At 43.9% G+C, this 22,174-nt stretch overlaps 2 protein-coding genes across 4 annotated transcripts; both read left to right on the forward strand.

Moving 5' to 3' along the window:
* Positions 1–89: 89 nt before the first annotated feature.
* Positions 90–7,773, forward strand: LOC125748938 (uncharacterized). The gene is made up of 2 exons (XM_049025666.1): positions 90–199; positions 2,945–7,773. Exon 2 carries the CDS (start codon positions 2,966–2,968, stop codon positions 5,780–5,782), a length of 2,817 nt encoding a protein of 938 aa, XP_048881623.1. The 5' UTR covers positions 90–199; positions 2,945–2,965; the 3' UTR covers positions 5,783–7,773.
* A 2,700-nt stretch (positions 7,774–10,473) lies between these two features.
* si:dkeyp-69b9.3 (myocardin) lies at positions 10,474–21,668 on the forward strand. 3 transcript variants are annotated; one of them, XM_049025694.1, is made up of 16 exons: positions 10,474–10,740; positions 11,282–11,415; positions 14,413–14,469; positions 14,646–14,704; positions 14,838–14,919; positions 15,196–15,321; positions 15,728–15,927; positions 16,019–16,159; positions 16,277–16,572; positions 16,709–16,850; positions 16,980–17,402; positions 19,083–19,181; positions 19,306–19,428; positions 19,707–19,761; positions 19,906–20,329; positions 20,985–21,668. In XM_049025694.1, the coding sequence occupies exons 2-15, from the start codon at positions 11,361–11,363 to the stop codon at positions 20,325–20,327; spliced, it is 2,280 nt and encodes a 759-aa protein (XP_048881651.1). In that variant the 5' UTR covers positions 10,474–10,740; positions 11,282–11,360; the 3' UTR covers positions 20,328–20,329; positions 20,985–21,668. The 3 variants fall into 3 exon arrangements, with proteins under 3 accessions (XP_048881651.1, XP_048881650.1, XP_048881648.1); XM_049025693.1 differs by having other exon boundaries at positions 11,279–11,415; positions 19,906–21,668; XM_049025691.1 differs by having other exon boundaries at positions 19,906–21,668.
* Positions 21,669–22,174: the final 506 nt, after the last annotated feature.

Consider the following 22,174-nt stretch of genomic DNA (forward strand, 5'->3'; position numbering starts at 1 on the left):
TACAGCTTGTGCAGGTCTCAGACCCTGAACCATGGACGGGCGGACCTTTCGACGGTGCAGCTTCCAGCCGGACAGGGACGTGTGCGACACCCTTAACACCGCCCCCCTCCGTCCCTCCGTCCCCTCCCTCCTCCCGTTCCCTCTCTCTGCATCTTTCCTCTCATTCATATTTGGTCTTCCGGAAGTAAGCGCGGCTCGGGTAAGCCAGTGTGCCCGAGGGACGGGACAAGGAGGGGGGTGGCTCACTTTCAAATCCACTTTTATGTCGGTGCAATGATTTCAGGGGCATCCCGGACACCATCCGAGTCAGGAACGGTTCGGTCTTCTCTTCCTACGCCGGCACTGCGGCGTCGAGGCGCTTCGATCGCGGGAAATCGCGGCTCAGGAGCCTGCGGCCGGCGTGCGCGCACCGGCTCGAACCTTCGGCTCGCATAAAATGGCTGGCCGTGGGTCCGAGAAAGATACGCCTATTGTGGGCGCGACGGGACCGAAACACGGGCACGGAGCTCTCGAAACGCTCTTTTCGGGTCACGCTTTCGGTGCCGCTATTATCCCGGGTCCAAACCTACCATCTGTAACAAGCACCCCTAAAAATAATCACCTTTCCTCTCCAGATTATTTTTCGGACCTCGGGCTGTAATGGCGACTGTCTCAGTGCTGTTCCCTCTCTCTCTCTCTGTCTATCTGAGCCGCCGGCCGAGGGTCCGATCGCCCTGATTTCTGCTTCAGTGTTTGCATCGAGTCGCGGCTGATGTGGAAGCACCGATGTGGATCCAAATTAAGTTTAAAAAAGGGGGATTTTAGACGAAGCCGGAGTGTAAGTAAAGCTGATCCGGGGGGCTTTCGATGTCACTTGAACCCGGGGCTGCTGGTCGTATTTTTCGACTGTAATCTTACCGACTCGACTCCTTTACCGAGCGATATTTAGTTAACTATTAGTTATTAAGATACTAGTTGTTTACCTGTGACCATAATGAACTATTCCGAAGATATAGCTGGCGCACTGACCAGGGCTACCTGGCTGCGCTGTACCTATACGCGCTCCTTGCATAATCATCTAGGTTTCACTTAATTGTGGGCGTAATGCATAGTGAATTTGAACAGTTATAAATTATTAAATCAAGTATGCGTAGTCTTCGGTCTAATTTTAGTAAGCTTCCCTCACCAAGTCGGTAGTTTCTGCTGTTATGGCTTGGTTTTATGGGACCATCCAGGGGTATAACATATTCGTTGATTTACTTAGCTTTGGGATTAGTTAGCTTGGCAGTGAGTTATCAGAATAGTGTATTACATTTATTGTATTTATGCCATTAATTGTTTGTTTGTTTGTTTATTAGGAAACAAAATTGCTTCCCCAATCACTTTATTGTAAAAATTTGGAAATAACGTTAAGAATATTGTTGATCATTGGCCACCTAATTATCAGCATTACTTATGGTTGATCAATAAAATATAAATTTTTTAAGCACTTCAATATTAGGCATTGTTCACATTGAATGAAAAAAATGACTTTCCCATAAAACTTAGTGATGCAGTTCACATGTCGATAAAAGTGATACAAATTGATAGTTGCATTCTTCTGCTTTAAGTGTTAATAGATCCTGGTTGCACAGATTGCAAACCTTTGGTTCAATGGTTTCTGTGTTGTATATTACAGTTTATAGTTGTATGAAACTATTTTTCTATAGAGTGAACTATGATATATATATAAACATTGCTATTGTTAACCATAAAATAACACAAGCCCTCATCAACTGTAAGAAGAATGATGTCTGTCTTCCGAATTCTGATGCGATGGCTCTTTGAGATGCATTGAAGTATTTTATGTTTCCTGATGCAGTGTGTCTCACCAAATCATCCAGTCAATGGTCATATACAGCAGGATCTACTGTTCACTTGGAGCATAACTTACCTACTGTGATTCCTCAAGTTCTTGATGTTCATGCGCCAATGAAATTGTTGCATGAAAATATTTGCGTTGTGATAAGTGTTACACCTGGATGTATTTTTGACCAAAAACATCTGGCTTTGTGTTCAGGCTTAGCTGTGTGCTGTTGAAGGGGTTTTCTCTGCAGAATAGCGGTTTGTTTTTTAAATGGACATGATTTTGTGAAAGTTTTGGCCAGTTACAAAACATGGAATCTTTGGAAATAGCATGAGCCAGCCAGACCTCTGGCGGGGGGGGTACCCTTTTCCTTAAAGGCCATATAGTTACCTGCAGTGCATTCAGCATGTGTGTCGATTTGCAATGTGCCGAGAATTTTATTGTTAAACGGACTGTCACCCCAAAAGGTGCTCTGTGGTTCTGTAGCACCCTTTGCAGGATGAGAATTCAGTTATCAAAGGCGCTTGTATTAGTATAGTGGTTATTTATATAAAAAGAAACCATCTGACCCTTCAGATATATTTTTATATATTAAAATGGTAAAAGGGTAACAGTTTTGAAGACATGCCACTCTCTTTAATTAGGCCTACCTTAAAAAGCTAATAGCAGTTTCTGGACTTTTAATAGATGGTACATAATTGCATGTTGTTCAATACTGTCTCATAGGACTTGCTGAGGCTATATTTCTAGATGTTAAATGCACTATACATTCCTACGTACAGCTTATGCAATATTTAAAAATGAACTGCTATTGAAGGCACATACTACTGTAAAATTGTTCAACTTGTGCAATTTGTAAGTCTATAAAATGCATATTGTGTATAGTATGATTGTGTATGTGCAATAATTATTGCCTTTTTGAACAAAAAAATCTTAAAGGAATTTTAATATCTATGAGTAAATTTTTGTGGATTTTCCAACATCTGTTGTCATTGTAGTGGCAGGATGTAATAAGGTGTTATGATGTACTGTAACAGAAATGATCATATTACACAATTAGCAGGTTATGTTTTTGTCTTTCCTAAGGTGTATTCAAATTATTATTTTCGTCTCTTATAGATAAAGACGGGCTATTCTGGAATGGATACCAAGTCAGGCACTATCCTGGCTACTGGCAGGACAAGTTTGGTAGATGGACCCAATCTTCCAGAAAGTGAGGAACAACCAGTGGCAACAAAACCCTTGACAGAAATTCAGGTTCATGCTGTGGATCTCTCCCTGAAGTCCCCTCAGTCTCTACCTCCTTATTCACAGTCGTTGCATTTCAAGGACACGCAGAAGGCCAACCGTGGAAAGAAAAGGAGATGTAGTGGTATGGAAAGTGAGGAGAGTGGGGACAACATTACCCATACATCTGTGGATCCAGGTGTCCAGAAGACCAATGTCATTGACCCCAGTCTGCCAGACACAGACTCCATAGACACTTCTGGCAAGGAGACACACAGTCACTCCATGGTGGTTCTCAAAGATGAGATCGAGGAGGTATGCATTGGGGATTCTCATGGCTATTGGCAGGGTGACTCTTATCCACCAGTATCTCTCAATGAGATTAAGACTGAGGACAAGGGCTCAAAGGTTACTTCTGATGATGGAGTTAATGCACCAGAGGATTCTCTTGGAACCATAAAAGAACAGCATCACGATGCCGTGATGTACGAGGTTGGGTTTTTAGCCAAAGATACGACGGAAGAGAAGACTACTGTTTCAGAAAGACAAAGGCTGGATTTGACTGGTTTCGTTAAGAGCAATTTGCTAACAGGACTAAGTGCCGAGTTGCGACAAAGCATGGAGAATTGGTCGAGTAAAAATGAATTGTCTGACAGTATGCAAAACAGTGATGAGAATAATGAGAAGGAGGAAGCAAATTTTCCATTTGTTAAAGGACTTGGTAAACGAAAAGAACAGAGGACTAATGAGCCTGATACAGGTAGGGTAGAGAAAGAAAAATTGGTTATACCGAAAATGGAAGGGAAGGATGAAGCGCTGAATTTAAGTTTGCCACAAAAGGCTGTATGCAATCATACAGCCAAATTGGAAAAGTATGCAGAAGATGGGACAGGAAGTCAAAGCACATTGGTGATGGAAGTGGATGAGATTATGCAGCGAGAGGAAGATGAGGAGGAAGAACAAAACGATAATTCTCAAGCTCTTTTTGACAAGGAACCAGCGGTTGTCAGAGTTAATGTATCAGATTGGGGTCCTAAACTGTCACCCCCTTCTGTCTCCTTGAATAATTCTCCAACGTCCTCCACTGCAGAAGATCTTGATGGTCTCCTCCTCATAGATGACCAGGGAATTCCCTATACTCTTACGCCAGATGGCAAGAAGGTCATCCAAGTAGCACCATCAAAATCCTGTAAAGCTTCCATGCTCAGTAGGACAAAACTGAAAGCAAGTTGGGTAGAAGCTAAGGATTCTGGGACGGCATCCTCCCCTGATCATGATCTTCCTAAGAAAGGTTTAATTGAAGCGCTACCTTGTGTGTCTTCTAAAGAAATTACTCCTCAGCTCTCAACTAGTGGTTCAGCCCCAAAAATTGTTCCTCTTTTGAATAACAAACCTAGTAGTCAGACTGCTGTTATTTCCCCTTCCTCATTATCCTCCACACTGTCAAATTTGGCCTCCCAGCCAGTCAAGATTATGGCTAATCCCACATCTAACATTCTCCTTGTTCCTTCTTCCCACCTTCCCTCTCCTCCATTAGCTAAGCCCACATCAAATGCAAGCCTGTTGACTCTTTCTTTACCCATTTCCCTTAATCCAAATCCACCATCAGCTCCTTTGTTTCTTGTTCTTTCTCCACTTACAACTTCATCAACTCCTCCTTCATCCCTGTCTTCTAAGGTTAATGTCATTGACTCCATACCTTCTCCCCTGCTTTCTTCCAACACGCAGTCTTCAGCTTCTGCATCGGTTCCTCTCTCATCTGGCAAAACAGTCACTGGATCTTCTTCGCCATCCAGCGGTTCATTACCTGTGGATCCACTCAATTCTGGCACTCCCTCTACCTCCATTGTAGGAAATGGTACTTGTCCCATACCTAGCCCTGATTCTCCCTCTGTCTCCTCAGGTAATATCAGACAGCCCAAACCAGACCTTACTTCCAAAACAGCACTTCCCAAGCTCAGTAGAGTCAAAACATCGGAGTCTCCCTCTAAACCTGATTCAACAAATGTTGCTGCAAACCAAACAGAGTCCAGCACATCACCCGTGTCAATGAAATCATCCCCTGTAAAATCCCCCAAATCAAACACTGTTCAATCTTCTACTTCTTCCTCTGTGTGTCAGACGTCCAAAGATTCTCCTCCTGCACCCACCCCTGACACTCCAGCAGACGTTTTTCCTTCCGATCAGTCTCATTATGAGAGTTCTGAAACACCTCCTCCCACAGCCATTTTCCCTACTAATCACCCAAAAAACTTTTCTTTGTCCTCGTCCTGCCCTCGTCGTATTCTCTACTGTCAGTACTGCCCACGGGCTTTCTACTACCTCTCTGACCTGGAGCGCCACTCCATCACCCATTCCCAGAGCAAGCCGTACGTGTGTCCGCTCTGTAACAAGGCCTTTAAGCGCTCAAGCCACTTGGAGAGACACAAGCACATTCATACAGGTCAAAGGAACTTCATCTGTCCCATCTGCTCAAAGAGATTCCGGGAGGCTGGAGAACTCCTCAGACACCAGCGGGTCCACACGGGTGAGAAGCCCTTCCAGTGCCCGCAGTGTCACATGCGATTCGCCGAGCGCAACACACTTCGGAGGCACACAAAACGGAAGCATCATGAGCTGAATGGGCATGGAGATGGGGAGGGAATGCCAGGAGGCCAGGAGGAGAGTGCAGAGTGGTACAGCTGTGCTGTACCGGACATGGATTCTGACACTGAACCAGACAAAGATTAGCAACTCGTGTCGCGTTAAACTTTCACATGGTCTTGCGTCTTGGGTACATATAGTTTTATACTTATTAAAAATGTACGGATTACTGATGGGTTACAAATGTACGGATATGCAATTGTCTGTCATGGACATGTCACTGGCTACGTGTTCATGAAGCTCGATCTCTCAGCGATGGTTTAACCGAGTTTGCCACTTGGTTGAGATTTAACTTCTTGACCGTTTCCTGAACAAGGAGACATGCTTTCATTTCTGGTGTCTTCTGCAGTAATAAAATGTGTTCCTTGTGGATTTTGCTTCTAACTATGATAGGAAGGCAGGTCCAAAGGTCGTGACACTTAAATCGTGTTTTAGCAGAAAAGGACACACTGTCATTAATTGCATTTAAGCTAGCTGTTCATCTTCAGAGTAAAGCATAAATTGATACAATTTCCAGAATTTATATTAAAAGTTTTATATCTTTGACAACACAAAAATGTACTTATAACATTCCTGATAGTATTTTGCCGACGCTATATTGACATGCATACGAAATTCTTTTCTCTCGAGATGGGCAAAATACCTGTAAAACAATTTTACGATTAGTAATTTACTGCATGACAACACACTCTCTTCCTTTGAATCAGTATTTCAGCCCTATAATGTACATTGCTGAAGCAGCATATTTGATGGCACTTTTGGAGACTGGTGTTAGTAAGCGATCACCCAGATGATTAGGATAACAGCTGACTATTGGTAGCAACAAGGCGTCAGTGACCCCTTGAGTTAATCGGCACTGGAATGAAGCTCTCCCTCCCAAATGATTCCATTTAGATTTATTAAAAGGCATGTTTTTAATCATGGTTCTTGAAAAGTGTTTTGCTTTTTCAAAGTTTATAAGATTAATTAAATTCATAGTAAGCAATCATGCATAATTAAACCAAACTGATTGGGCCCAACTGAATTTTTTAAGTCCTACCAAAGATTATTACCGAAAAATCTTTTATATTTTAGGATTAGGAATTCTGGAACTTGTATGGATGGTAATACCAGTTTTTCAGGGGATTTCAACAGTTATCCGTTATTGTAAGACATTTGAATGAAGTTGTGACATACTTGATGTCTAAATTGACATCAAAAGTCTAATTTCTTCCAAGACCAGTTACAGCCTTCATCAACACATATGACATTACTCTGCTTAAAGTGATATTCATCTTTGTGTTCTCATCCCTAATAGGAAAATTAATCCAAGTGTGCTGTAAAAAAAAAAAAAACAAATCACAATAATCTGCAGCAGAAAACGATTAGCCTGGAATTTGAACTATGCAGAAGAGTAAAAATAGAATTATAAGCATTTTGGATCTGTGATGGCAATGCATATGATATATTAAATTGTATATTAATTATACCTTTTGACCTTTAAGTGCTCTGCTTCTCCCTGTATGTTATGGAGTACAGTGGCCTGACCGCTGTAGATATAATTGCTGGATGGCTTGAAGTTTCACCAATAAAGGCCTATGTACCTACTTAACGTTACATTTCACGTAAGCTAGTATATTTTAAGTGGCAGAAACACGATCATGCTTCAGTGTGTCAACCACAGTATATGTTTGCATGTGCTGGCTTTGAATTTTTATGTAATTTATTTCTGTAACCAGTCATCCATGCTGGCGACTGTTTCAAAGCGATATGATTTAACTTCAGAACCACCATTTATTTACTCATTACAACTGGGCTGTATAACATTTCATGTGTGGAAGTTGAAAATATTGCTAGTGCAAAGATCATATATTGTTTAAACACTGTATGTTGCAAACATATGTATAAACATATGTAATATGTCCTAAGTCTACCTAATGCAAAAAAGTGTAAATGCTTTTGTTTTCAGTTTTGTTCACACACCTTTGTGTGTGAAAACCAATTTAAAGATTGTAAATATTACACCTTCATAAATTATTGGTGTTGCTGGAAAACTGTAATATTATTTCTAATTAAAATTTATGATGCTTTTGTAAATATTTTTGTTGTACATAAAATTTTATTTGTTTTACTAGGGTCAGTTACTATATGATTTGTAGAATATATGTAGATGTGTTCGTATATTGAATCAGACAATGACTTATCTTAAAAAAATCTTTTTAAACAGTTGTAGCCTATTTGTGGGTGCCATCCATCTATCCATCCATCCATCCATCTCCCATAATTGCCTATCAAGTCCAGGGTCCAGGGTGGCTACAAGTTCAATCAAGAATCCCAGAAACGGAGGGTCACGAAGCAGGGCCCCCCAGGCCTGGATGCCAGTTGGGGTGGGGACCCACCTTACTAAACCCTGGATAAATATTTTGTTGTTGCATGTGCAAAGCTCAACCAATGAGATTTTATACGATGCAAACATTTTTTGATAAAAGGCCAGTCTTTGGGTCTAATTGTATAGCTCTTGGGATTGGTTGGTGCAGAATGCGGGAGAGTGGATCAGCTTAAGATGCCCCAGCAGATTGCTGGTTAAACATAAGGATGCAGCATTTGTGACAGGCAGGGAAATGACTCACAAGCGTTCTTTGATCTTCAGTGAAGCAGCTTATTATTAAGGAAGTACTGGATGACTGCCGATCACAAACATCTCTCTGAAGGACCCATGAGAGGTGATTTGCCTGTTAGCTACTGATTGATGTGTAGGATTAATCTTAATTATGCCGCAAAGTAGATAAAAGATTATTATGCGTTGCTATTAGAGTGTTGTGGTCAAGATGCTTTCTGATGTGCTGATTGTAAGTCTTCATAAGGACGCTTGCCAACAGCAGGTAGCACAGTGATTGAGGACACATCCCTTTCAAATCAAAGGCTCTGATCCATAGGGAAGATGGTCACTTGAATGGTTCACATGAAGCTTTAGTGGGGAAATGAATAAAAATATAATAGTTACTGGTAAAATTTCCAGTTACTCAATATTTGCTTAATTTACAGTAATTCACAGCAGTATTGAACTCCATGGGTTTTTGTGGTTTGGGATGAAGAGGGAAGTGATATTACGTTTACCTCTGCCCTCAAAACAACACCCCTGGTATGTATTTCATCACTGAAGTTATTGAAGCTGCACGTTAAGACTAGTTCACAGTCGAGTACCCTTAGATGCTCTCATTCTTGGATATTAAGTGTAGTGCCTATTGATGGGCACTTGAGGGCAGTGTTGCATGATGGCGTAGATGCAGTTTTGAAAATGTGTAGTATGCTTTGCTGGGACCACTAAATACAAATGAGCTCTGGTTTCAGCCAAATACCAATAAACTGATTTGAATTTTCTTATTTTGTAAATATAATTGTATAGTTCACATTCTTAAACTCTGCATGCTTATGTTTTCACAAGGTATAATTTAAAATATGATATTTTTTGGTCAATAGGAAAGAAGAGAATTTGTGAACGAATGAAGAATTTGTTTAAGCATTTAAAAGTATTTGCAAATAAAAAATGATTGCAGAACAAACGTGTTTTGTAAAATTGGGGAACCTGAGCTGTCAGTGGATATGCCACAGTGCTGCTTGTGTAACATGACGATGTTTATTTTCTCTTTTCTCTTTTGATGCTTTAGTACTTTAACTGCTCTCTAATGCACTGAAATAGAACGAGCGGAGCTGCCTGCTGGCACACAGAGCCAACGCTACATGGCGTTAGCGCTGTGCTGCAGGGTGGGGGGGGGGGGGGGGGGGGTGCGCGCCGGAGAGAGAAGGTAACAGGTGCTAATCGCGACGGCTTTCCCAGAATGATGGGGGGGGGGCAGGGAGGCTGCATTACATCATTTTTCCTCCAATAATACATGTTGCCGTCAGCATCTGCCTGTGACACATACGTTGACATTCCCCGGAGTGGTTGGTCACACCAGCCCCCCGCGTAAGGCCCCCTCTTCTCTTCCCCGGGACGGGTGTCTCCTCACAGGCACCCCGCACGGCTGCCACGGCTGGTATTGCTGGCGTGGACCCCATCTACGGCTCCTTTCATGGCACCTGTCTGTGGTTCCTCTCACTTTGCCATTTATCTACTTAAAAATAAAGAAGATATACCCCCCCCCCGACCTGCTGAACCAGCACAGACTGACCTGTCTGTCAAACTCGCTAACAGGTGGCCCTCAATCTCCCCCCCTCCAACCCCTCCCCCCAAGTCTCTGCACAATCCAGCGACACACACACACGCAAGCACATACTCCCTGGATAATTAAATCTTTTATAGGCAATCATTAGCTCACTGGCTGCCCCAGCTGACCTGGTTTCTGTGTGACACGGTGTGTCCGTATAAATACCAGGTAAACAGTATGACCTGACTGAAGCTGGAATGCATGTTAGATTACTGAGGAGGACATGCTGGCAGGTGACGTTAGCGTACACAGGACTATGCTAACACCCTCAGGGGACACAGACGCTTTAGCACTCCCGAGCCAGACAGGGCAGCTGTCAAGCCCTAGTCTACAGCATGATGTGCAAAGTCTGCCCAGTAGGAGACCCTTAGGATGTGGTAACAGGACAGAAAGTCTGACGCCCCCTAATATTTATCACGTGCATCGACACGCGTGGACCTGTCGAAGACACAGTGACACGGGCTGATGAACGCCGAATCGTGCAGTCAGTCAGTCGGCTTGGGTTCTGTGTGCCTGTATTACCGGTCTGGGGGGGGGCAGGGGGCGGGGTAGGCAGAGGGTGTTGGGGGTGGGCGTTTGGGGAGGGGGACCCGGTTGACAATTCTACACAGTTGGCATGCTTCTCAGTGAGGGGGGTAGAGTGAGCAAGTGGCAGGCAGAGAGCGACTTCTGAGAGGGGGATAATCCCATCTCCACCCTCCTAGGTCATTTTCTTGACATTTTTTTCCAGGGAAGCCAGGAAAGGGCAACAAGGATGACCCAGGGATCCATTAAATGCACCTGAAATTCTGCACCTCTCCGTCCTCCAACTGAATCTCACATACTGACCCCTCACCAGTTCCTGTCTCCATTCCTTTGGTAAGTCCTTTTCCCTGATGTTCTTGCAGTGTATGCATGTAACGTATCTGTCTGCATATAAATATACGCTTCTGAAGTGCTTCCGTTTTGCATAAAGTCTGACCTTTGTTGTCAGTCGTCTTTGCCTGACACATTTTTCCTTCATTCGCCTTTTGTTTCATCTCACTCGTCGGCCTGTCTGTCTTTTATCACATGTCTGTCGGTATTGACATACGTAAACGTCTGAAGGGTTTAGTGTGCCTGCTGTAGAGCTGTCATCTTTCCTCGTTTTTTCTGCCAAGAAGTCCGTCTCAGCCCGTGGCTGCATGTCCGTTGGCTCATGCTTGTCTGTGCCTCTGTTTCTGTCAGTCAGACTGTCTTGCACATTCCTCCACTCAAACATTTGTTTATCTGTCTTTGCCAGTAAGTTTGCGAGTTAGTTTCTCCTTGGGACTCGTCGTCTCCTTTTGCCTGTCAGGAAGTCTGAGGCGGCTTTTGTGCTGCCTGTGAATTGAAGGTGTAATGCAGCCATTTCATTCCTCTCTGTTGTCCTCCCCAGCAGCGTTGTCCCCACTGTACTCCAGCTGGAGGACTCAACTTTTTTTTTCTGGAAAATCCTCCCATTTCTCTTCCACTCCATCATGACCCTGCTGGCCTCTGAAAGGTCCCTTCTCATCCGAAACAAGTTTCGTTCCGGTAAGCTGTGGCCTTCGCCACAATTCGGCTTATTTTGGCACAGTCGATGTTGTAGAATGTGTGACATGTGACACCTTCCCTCGGAAACCCAAATATCATATTATAGTGATGGAGCCCGATTACGTAGCTTAATCGACGTGACAACAGCAAGAAAGTGTGATACACGGTAAATATTACTATTCAAATTGCTTAACTACGGCAGTTTGTAAAAATAAAAAGAGCCAATAAAATTCAGATCAAGTGAACTAAATTTACAATAATAATTTGTACTAACCAGTATATATTCTATAGCCAGTTATGATTAAAAGTAGGGCATAGTAATACTGCAGCAAATGCTTTAACATGGTTTGTGACTACAGTTGTGAGGACTTAACACTTAGCACTCCACAAAGTCTGCTGTCCTCAGACCAGCAGGTTAATAAACATGGGGGGGGGGGGGGGGCTTGGGTTCTGACCACCCAACCACAAAGCGATGGGAAAGGATCCCCACTGAGATCAGTATTTGAGTAGTCACCCTATGTGGTTCTCAGGTGTGACAAAGCTCCCTGTGAACTCCATCCGCTTTTAACACCCTCATGTCAAATGTTGCTTTTGTGTACATTAATAGGAGTATTGCCATGTATATATGTATATTGGTAATAATATTGCTTCATTTAAAATTCCAAACAAAATATCAAAAAGTAAGAAAATTATAATTATTACTATAATATTCTTTGCTGATTATTGTCATTAAGGCCCAGACAGGAGTAAAGACCACTGAGGTACAGAGGTGAACAGTTCATGCCTGTTTGACCCCACCTCAGTCCCCCTTTAAAATCTTTTGGTATATTTGTTGTGTTTCAGAGTTATGCCCACTAAAATGTAGTGTAAGCTAGAAATCAGTACAGTAACTCCCTTGCACGGTCTTACATTTATATGGCCTCAGCTGCACACCGCATATCAGACGTAAGAAATGCAGCGGGGGTTCTGTGGGTCGGCCCCCATCGCTAGGAAGGCATGATGGGTGACCTCAGGATAGCCAATCCAGCTTCCCCATCATGTAATACCTCAGCAGCTGCCCTGGACTCTCAGCTGGCTTCCTAATTGTGCTGGATTGACTTTCAGTTACACTTTGCCTTTTTCATGTGATATTTTCTGCCAATTCTTTATCAAACCAACTAACAAAAGGCTGCTGACCTTAGATACAGTAACCAGTACAACCAGTGAACATATTCAGCATTCAGAGTTTCACTTGCATGATTTCTTGGTTATGAGGCACTCTGGAAGAACATTATAAATATTACTTGAATTGTTCAATTTAGGTAGTATCAGGTACCAATTTCTCTGATTACTTTAAACTTCACAGTATTATTGGTCACGTAATTCAAATATTTTTTTTAATAGCAAAATATTTTGAATATTATTTAGTATTTATAGTAGCTTGACTTTAAAAGACAGATTTATAAGCCTAATATTATCTTAATTACAGTAAATGGCTTAATTCTGGGCTAATCTTTCTCTCTTAGTCTTTTTTTGTGTTTATTACAAAAAAGAGAGAAAATTTGGCCTTGCATTGGTTGCTCGTGAGAATTGCTTTTCATGGTAAATTTTTAAGATGAAACGTAGAATTAGTTAAATTGTAGTAAAATGTATGTTGATTAGATTCCTGACGTACGTTTTCTTTAATTTAGCTAGCATTATTTATTTCCTTTTCTTGTCCTGGTTTTAGTGCTTTTAAAACTTCACTAGAATAATGCTGTCAGTCAAATCATCAGCAAGTTCTTTATTTATTTATTTATTTTATTAATTATTTGTTATTTTTCTATGACGATTTTAAGTCAGCAGCTATGTGTACGGTATACAAGTGTAAGGTAGACATGTTCCAAACCATGATACATAACAAAAGCATGCAGCTGTTTGTTTCCTGGCATAAATCTGTAGATGTGTCGTATTTCCCTATATATAGTATTACATCACATATTACTGTGCCTTATCATGCTTGATTCCTCCTCCCTGGCTTGTGCAGTTATTTCACTGTGTTGTCTGTAATAGGACAATTCTCTGCAGTGTTTTAGGACAGTACTCTGCAGTATTTTATCGCAATACTCTGCAATCTTTTAGGGCAGTACTCTGCAGTATTTTAGGGCAGTACTCTGCAGTATTTTAGCACAATACTCTGCAGTATTTTATGACAATACTCTACAATTGTTTAGGGCAGTACTCTGCAGTATTTTAGGACAGTACTCTGCACTATTTTAGGACAGTACTCTGCAATGTTTTAGGGCAGTGCTCTGCAGTATTTTAGGACAGTACTCTGGAGTGTTTTAGAACAGTATTCCGTAGTGTTTTGGGCAGTACTTTAGTGCACATAAAGGGAGGTAAAGCCTCTGACTGAGCTGGTGTATAGCCTGTTACTTGCCCACACTGCATGACAGTGCCTTCTGCAGATGGTATCAGCCTTGTCCAGTGCAATATACAGTGGCACATTCCCCTGTACGGCACCAACCTGATGTAAAGTATTTCAACAGTGCTCAGCTAATTAAAACCTATGCCCCTGCCCCTTTGGTTTTCCTTGGTGTGTTTTGCTCGGAACTGTGGGACTGATCTGGTCTTAGGAGGCTGTCTGAATAGCAGAAGGTTTGCCTAAATGTAACGTTTTATCTTACCACTTCATGGGAGGGATTTGAAGCCAGAAAGTCAGAGGAAGAATTTACTTTGCACACATGGCAGCAAGGGAGACAGAGTGACAGAGAGAGAGGGACAGCTGGGAGGGGGGTGGAGATGATAAAAATAGACATAGTGATGGATAAATTCTTACCTCCCTCCCTCTCTCCCTGCCAGTTACTCTCAGATCTCAGAACTCAGCACAGAGTTGCATTATGGGAAATGTCACCCAGTAAAGCCACTGGTTGTAATTCACCAGTTAATTTTGCTGCTAGAGTTGGTGTATGTGACCCGGGACATGACAGGTGATTTCAGGCGGTTCTTTAAGCCTTCTAATCTTTCTTCATTTTTCAGTCCTGCAGCTGAGGATACAGAACCGCAGGCAACAGAATGAAATCAACTCAGATTCCAGTAGGTTCTCTGCAGCTTTATCTGTGTAGGTCTGCATGCGGGTGGGCATGTCAATAAGCAGCATAAGATCACCACCCAAGGCGCCTGCTCCTCCGCAGTGTTTTTATTATAACTTATTTAAAAGGTGTTTTCTTTAAGCATTTCTCCCACTGTAATGTTTTCCTTCCGGCCTAAAGGTGTGAAAAGTACTTGCCACCCTCAAGTAGGAGAGAAAGAGAAGGAGTGTACTTCTGGGGTAATTGATGTTCTTTCACATTATCTCAATATCTGCCAAAAATACCACAATAAAAAGTGCAATAGATGCATAATAATTAAAACATAATGATGCCTGAGAAAAGTCTCCTGTGACCTGTTGTTTGCTGTTACAGTGTCTTTCAGATGACAGCCCTGCCCACAAGGCTCCCCCTAGTGGTGGCCTGAATACAGAACCTGCAAAGAGTAAAGTACAGGGTGAGCTCCCGACTTCTGCATAAATGTCTGACGATTACATAGGTTCACTTTATGCTCATTTAAATATATGGTCAGATTTCAGATAAACCCGTTTTGCTTAATTTGGACTACCCACTGGAACAACCCAGGTAAAAAAAGGCGGGTATTTCCGGAATTTATCCTGGAATTGTCCAATAAAATTTCCCCTCATTGGTTGATTGACAGAGGAATAGTCATGCAGGTGGACAGACACGCGAGAGCCTGGCATAGCGGTTAGCAGCTTATTGTCTCTCTCAGCCTGGAGCTGTGGGGCAGGACTGAAGCAGAAGAGAGCCCGATTGGCAGAGGATCTCAGTGAGAAGATCCAGCGCCGACCTGGTCCTCTGGAGCTCCTGCAGAAGCACATCCTGCCCCTAGAAGCTGGTGGGTGTCCCGTCGCACTGGACCTAATAGCGATTAAACTAGGGGTAGGCAACCCGGCTGCTGGAGTGCCAGTATCCAGCAGGTTTTCTATCCTACCTGATGAGTTACTATCTACCTGAGATCAGCTGTGGTTCATCAGACACCAGATAGGATGGAAAACCTGCTGGATACCAACACTCCAGGATCAGGACTGCCTACCCCTGGATTAGACGTGGGAAACATTCGTGGCAAATGATGGAAGAGTGACCTCTACTGGGCTCTTCAAATAACTACCATACTCATGTGTTACTGGAAAGGCATTTTGATTGGAGGATTTTAAAACCGCTTTTTTTACATCTCAACTTTGGCTTTCCTGATCAAAGACCATGTTGGGATTATGACACTCTCATATGTCTCCATTCCCCAGCTCCCATTCCTCTCCCTGAGTTGTCAGATCTCTCTGAAGATGATATCTCCTGCTCCTCCTCTTCCTCCTCCTCATCTCCTGAGCAACTCGGGATTCACCAGTCGCCAGGTTTCTCTACATCTCCAGGGCTGGTTGGGGACCAGTCGCTAAGCGACTCGTCTCATGCAGCCTCCCTAAGTCAGAGTCCCAACAGCTTTCAGGTGAGATGAAGAGACTGAAATTACATGTAAAATATGCTTTGGTGGTATTTGGTATTTGACACTAAACATGTCACTGTTGTCTTGTTTCCAGTGTAGCTTGGCTATGCCCCCGGTAACCGAGGGCATCTGTCAAACAAAAACCATGACTGTGATTGAATCCGACTCCATGGCAACGCCCAGGAGAGCCAAGGGAATCTTCCTAACTATCCAGGCCCCACCTCTGCTGCCCAAAGTTTGCATTCATTTTCAAACATTTGCATTGCATACATACAATGTTACAGATGTTAACTGTGTTGCTGTAACCCTATTGTTCATTACAAGTCTGGGTTCGTATTTCTCCTTCTACCAGACAGCCCAGCCATCTACTTCACCTCCCCAGTCCTGTCTTGCTTCCTCTGTCCCTCCAACACGCCCGCCACGCTCTAAGAAGCCCCGTGATTCCAAACCCAAAATTAAGAAACTGAAGTACCACCAGTATATACCCCCTGACCAAAGAGGCGGGGCTGGGGGTGCAACGAGTGGAGGCTCCGCCCCAGTCCCACCCATTGACCCTGCCTACTCCCGCCTCCTGCAACAGCAGCAGGTGTTTCTACAGCTGCAGATCCTAAACCAACAGCAGCAGCAGCAGAACACATTGACACACAGGTGAATTTACATATTTACTTAAGGAGAGCCCTGATCCTGGCTGTGGTTCTTTGGTGATTTTTGGATGTTTTATGGATATTCTAATGCAGAGCGTTGCTGACAAGCATTTGTTGTCATCTCCGTTTTCGGCCCTCAGTCCTGAGCCTCAGATAGTGCAGTATACTGGAGCTACACCAAGCACCTGTCCCCAGTCCGTCCCCATAGCAACAAACCCTGGCTGCAGCCCAGATCCCATCCACAAACCTGAGCTCCTTCCCGCCAACCTCGACGACCTCACGGTGAGACGGCACCAAAGCTTTTAGCCAAAATACTCCCAGAAATAACTTTGATTATTATCTTATTATTATTAAATTGATTTTCCCACTCATGTCCCATTTGTTTGCTCCCCCACCCCTTACTACCTGAAGGTCTCCGAGCTCCGTCAGCAACTCCGTAAGCGGGGGCTTCCTGTGTCGGGCACTAAGCCCTCTCTCCTTGAGCGCTTGCGGCCCTACCAGCTGCCCCGGTCCTGCCTCGCCCCCACGCCCCTGTGTCCACCGGGGACCCCAGTGTTGGCCCCCAACCTCAGCCCGGATCTCCCGGCCGACACCTACAGGCAGCACAGCAATTTGCCCTCCAGGGGTAGTAGTGAGCAGGCCTCTGGGTTTCTCGCCATCACCAGCACCGCTGCTCTCCCACTTCCGTCCTCGTCCCCTCTGACCTCCGGCATCTCCTGGCGACCAGGCCAGGCAGCAGAGGAGATCAGTGTGGAGATGGAGATGAGGGAGAGGATGAGGAGTCGCCCAAGGGACAGAACTCCCAAAATATGCCTGGACGTGGTTGGAGACAGTGTAAGTTAACCTATCATCCTAAGTGGACCCATTCTGCATACACACACAAGGGAGCTGTTTGTAATATTTTATTTCTCCATACGATGACATACAGTGGAGTTGCATATAATATGGTTGGATAATGAAAATTGCCCGCTCCTGTTGCCTCTCTAGAGTCCAAAACATCCTCAGAGACTCTGCCCGTCCTGCACACCACCTGTTTGACCTGCTGCCTCTGGTAGGCGCTACAGGTCCATCAAAACATGCACCTCCAGACTCATAGACAGTTTCCTCCCTTGGACCATAAGATCATTAAATAACAACAAAAATAAATCAACATTAGTCTTTATCGATGATTATAACCAGTGCAATAATAGTAATCCTTTTTATTCATCTTATTCATCCATAGTATGTACATTTACTACCTGCCTCCTATGGCTGGCTGTTTTTCTCATATATACATACAAATATTTATTTGTATGGTTGCTTTTTTCTCTTTTCTTTTATTGCACTGAACGGTGGGCCGTCTTCACTGATTGCACATTCCAACAGTAAGAGCGGAGTGTGAAAGTTTAATTAGCGGAGCAATAGCACATAAGATACATAAAATATTGCATTCGACACAACATAACGAGAGACATAGAGTTCAGAAGAGGAGAAATTGTTGATGCGCATTTCGCTGGCACATCTGTGACCATGACATCAAGTCTTTGTGGTGTATTGAGAGTCAGGGTATCCAGGGTAATGTCGGCATTCCACCACGAAGGACGGACCATGTCCAACACGAGTAACTGTGGACGCAAGATGAAGCTGTCTGACAGGGACACCTGGGCACTAACCCGGATCGTATCCAAAAACACATAAAGCCACAGCTGCTCAGAATTAAATGCACACTTTGACTCTCCTGTTTCCAAAAAACTGTTCGTTGCTCCACAGGATCAATATTCATGGTCGGGCTGCTATAGCTGGACCTTTGCTCGCTTGTGCCAGTGCCAAACGTCAGTTTCAACAGTGCCAGGAGTGTAAATTTTGGGCTGTGAACAATGTGAAACATCTATTGTTCTCTGATGAGTCCACATTCGGGAGAGTTACACTGTGCAGAAACGCCAGAGAGGCTTACCGCCCGAATTGTTACATACCCAGAATTCAGCACGGGGGGTGGATCAGTGATGTTTTGGGCTGCAATATTATGGCATTTCATAGGCCCAGGCAATATTCTGCCGTGAAGGTGATACCGTGAATCAGGATGATAATGCACCACTATATACAGCAAGACTAGTGACAGAGTGGTTTGATGAACGTGAAAGTGAAATTGATCATCTCCTATGGCCTGCGTAGTCACCAGATCTGAATAATATTGAGCTACTTTGGAGTGCTTTGGAGGAGCGACTTGTTTTGCTGCACCAGCATCACCTAGTGACCTGGCTACTCTTCTGGCAGAGGAACGGCTCAAAATCCCTCTGGCCACTGTGCAGGACTTGTATCTGTCATTCCCAAGATGAACGGATGCCCTTTTGGCCACAAAAGGAAGACTTACACTATACTAAATTATTGTGGTCTAAACTCAGGTGTTTCAGTTTCATTGTCCAACCCCTGTATGTGTAGACCTAGCTATGCATGCATATGTTTTATTTATTGATGTAAGAGTTGTATAGTTTTGATGCTCTGTTACTGATGTCTGTATCCTATTACTTTTTCCAGTCTCCAGATAATTCGCTCCATCCATTCCTGCAACAGGAACCTGGGTGCGAGCAGGAGAGCTCAGAAACTCATAGTCAGACGGAGGTCTTGTTTACGCAGGTGAATGCCTTGTTTCTGTTGGCTATAACTTCACTACATCTCAGGAAATCCTGTAGAACTTGTATAGGTGTATTCGCCATAGTTTATTTTGCAATTTGGGGTGAACGAGCTGCTCTGCTCCTAGCCCTGCGATGCGATTGGCCAGGACTTTGAGTTGCCCATGCAGATCACCGCCAGTCCAGTCCAGACCAGTTCCAGTGGGCGGAGCCTGGAGGAGGAACTACAGGAGGCCATTCAGAGAGTCCTGGTGAGGAATGTCCAGTGGCTACATTTGCATTTTTTTGCTTCTTCTTGGTCTCGACATCGACATATTGTCGCTATGCAGCAGGAGAATGTAGTACAAACTGTACCACTTATTCACAGGCTTAAGAGCTCACACTGCATCTGTTCTTCTAACCTTTTTCGTGACATGCCTTGTATGTATATATATGTATATATACTTATTTATAGTACAGATATATAACTTGTTTTGACATGTGGGTGAGTCACCTTCCGCTTTCTTGTGCTTTCTACCCGTTTCGTCAGATGGCTCCCAGCCAGTCTATAGACGACATTCTGGATGAACCACTAAGCTGCACAGGTAACACCCCCCCACTTCATCTCTATCTCTATTTTATCATTATGCCAGCACCATCCTCCATTTAACCCCCGGAAGGGGAGCTGGCCTTCACCTTCTGCTCCTGCTCTCCTGACTGATTTAGGTCACCTTCTGTTGTTCTTTCAGATACAGCTTCTTCGGTCTCTGAGTCCCAGACTGTGGTTTCCTCCCTGTCAGGATCCTCTCCACCTTCCCACGTTGACCAATCACCATCATTTCTGCACCCATCCAAAGATGAAAACCCCCTGTCCTCCCCACTCTGCTCCTCTCTCCTTTTGGAGCTTCCTCCATCACCCTCCAGCTCCATTCAGCTTTGCCAGCCGCAGCCCCCTCTGCCTCCTCCTATCTGCACCACACCTCCTACTGCAACCTTGTCCAGGAAGAGACGAGAGGCTGCGACCTTTGACCCTGCCGACTGGCTGGAGTCCCTGACGTCTGGCCTTCGACCTTTGACTCCTCCGGCTGCCCCATTTGTGGAAACTGATTTTGGCCTGGACTCTGACCTCAACGTGAATCGGATTTTGGATTTGATGGTGGAGCAGTGGTGATGGTAGGACCCAGTGCGTGTGTTTTCGTTTGTGTGCAGTGGGGATAAAGGCAGAATGCCCACCCTAAACCTTGCCACACTTGTGAATTTCTTTCAATGTTTGTGACTTTCTCGGGAAAAAAAAAAAAAAAAAAACAATTCCTGAGTTGGACTACGAGGGTGACTAAAGCAAAATTCTAAAAAATGCTACAATAGCACAGTGATTGGAGTGTTGTGAATCAAGCATCTTCCGTCTTGTGGAATGACAGAGGCAGGAAAATGCGATGGCCCACAACAGGGGTGTGACTGATATACCAATAAATTCAGTCCTCAAATGTTGTCGAAATTCATACCAAACCCTTGCACTCTCTGACCAAACAACTTGATTCTGCAGTGGGAATGAAACTATCATGCCTCCAAGAAGGGAATCGCCTGTCTGATGTCTAATATACTCTGCCTTACTGTTGACCTCTGGCCTTGAGTTCAGCTCATGGTGCAAGAGCAGATGGAACAGCTGCTCCTGCCAAAGCTACCTCCTCATCGGGCTATTGTAGTCACCACAATGGGAAGAATTTTGTTTTTGCTGCCTCTTAACATGGGTTTGTTTTCCACCTCTTTGTCTCTCCATCCACATTCATCCTTCCTTTCTCCACCCATGTCCACTGTTGTGACCAAACAGGTAGCGTTAGAAGGTCCTCAGCGACGGTCTGTGTGCCACGCAAGGTCGAGACACGGACTCCGCCGAATCGCCTGCTGTTAGCCTAGATCCAAAAAGGAGGGGAAGGATGGCACACGCCCACGCGGAATAACACAGTCACATATGTCCCAGACAGTCCGAGGCTTCTGCCAAGATTCCACGGGGCGTTGCTGTGCCCTTATTAAAAAGCGCCATGTCTGTGTCTGTAAGCACTGTGTTGTGCATTTGGCAGGGCTGAATTTAGGGCAGTGGGAGCCCCGAGCTAAAATCATCGTTGAGGCTCTACCTACAGCATAAAATGCTTCCGGAATGGAAATAAACCCCCTACAAGTCAGGGCCCAGGCTGCGACCCAGGTTCACTCCTGCATCAACCCGGTCCTGGTGCCGGAACACTACCAGGGAGATTCGGGGTTCAGAAGCAGGATTTCCATCACACACCGTGATCGAAACAGGTCAAAGCTTGGTAGCTCTTAAAGGATGTCTAAGTGACCGTCACCAAGGTGACTTGCATACAAACAAAGCCGTTTAACAGCCCGGGTTTGACTTACAGGTGGTGATTTTACCCATTTTTGATTAATTTATTGCATAACTTATTCTGGCAATGTTATCCATTGACGTTAAAGTTGTACTCTGATTTTAGAAATTAAAAAGTCTTAATTGCTTTCACGACTGTTGGCATTCCTTCTTTCCAGCATTTAAAAATACCAGTAGTTTTCTGTTTGTTATTCATCATTACTTTGTATCATTATATTGTCATATAGATTTTTCCTATTTTCTCTGGATAAACACTTACGATGACGTTACCTCCCAGGTGCAGATTTGTTTTAAAAGAGCAGCTGGTGTCAGAATGTAAGGATTTAATTTTATTGACTCCATTACCAGGAACACAAACAACCTTTTCAAAATGTTAGGTAAGATGACTGTAGAAATGTGCTTCTCAACCTTTTTTTGCAGTGAGAACTACTTACCAAGAAAATAATAAACTGTGGAATAATAAACCTGGAATGTCTTAAAGACCGACCTGTCAGTCACGATGGTCTAGATGTCAATTACTGCTGTAGGAAGAGGTATTCTGACCAAGGATGATGGTTTTGGAGTTGCACTGTATCGGTAGTATGTAGCTGTGTTTAGTTCCTGTGCTTATGGGTTCAAATCCCCCCTGCTGTGTGTAT

This window comes from Brienomyrus brachyistius, chromosome 9 (assembly GCF_023856365.1).
Source record: "Brienomyrus brachyistius isolate T26 chromosome 9, BBRACH_0.4, whole genome shotgun sequence".
Taxonomy (NCBI): domain Eukaryota; kingdom Metazoa; phylum Chordata; class Actinopteri; order Osteoglossiformes; family Mormyridae; genus Brienomyrus; species Brienomyrus brachyistius.

Bases quoted from the DNA above. Each gene is read 5' to 3' on its own strand.
- LOC125748938 (XM_049025666.1), top strand. From the start codon at position 2,966: ATGGATACCAAGTCAGGCACTATCCTGGCTACTGGCAGGACAAGTTTG.
- si:dkeyp-69b9.3 (XM_049025693.1), top strand. From the start codon at position 11,361: ATGACCCTGCTGGCCTCTGAAAGGTCCCTTCTCATCCGAAACAAGTTT. The intron at 14,920-15,195 runs GTGAGCTCCCGA...TGTCTCTCTCAG, and splicing joins TGCAAAGAGTAAAGTACAGG to CCTGGAGCTGTGGGGCAGGA. The intron at 16,160-16,276 runs GTTTGCATTCAT...TCCTTCTACCAG, and splicing joins CCCCACCTCTGCTGCCCAAA to ACAGCCCAGCCATCTACTTC.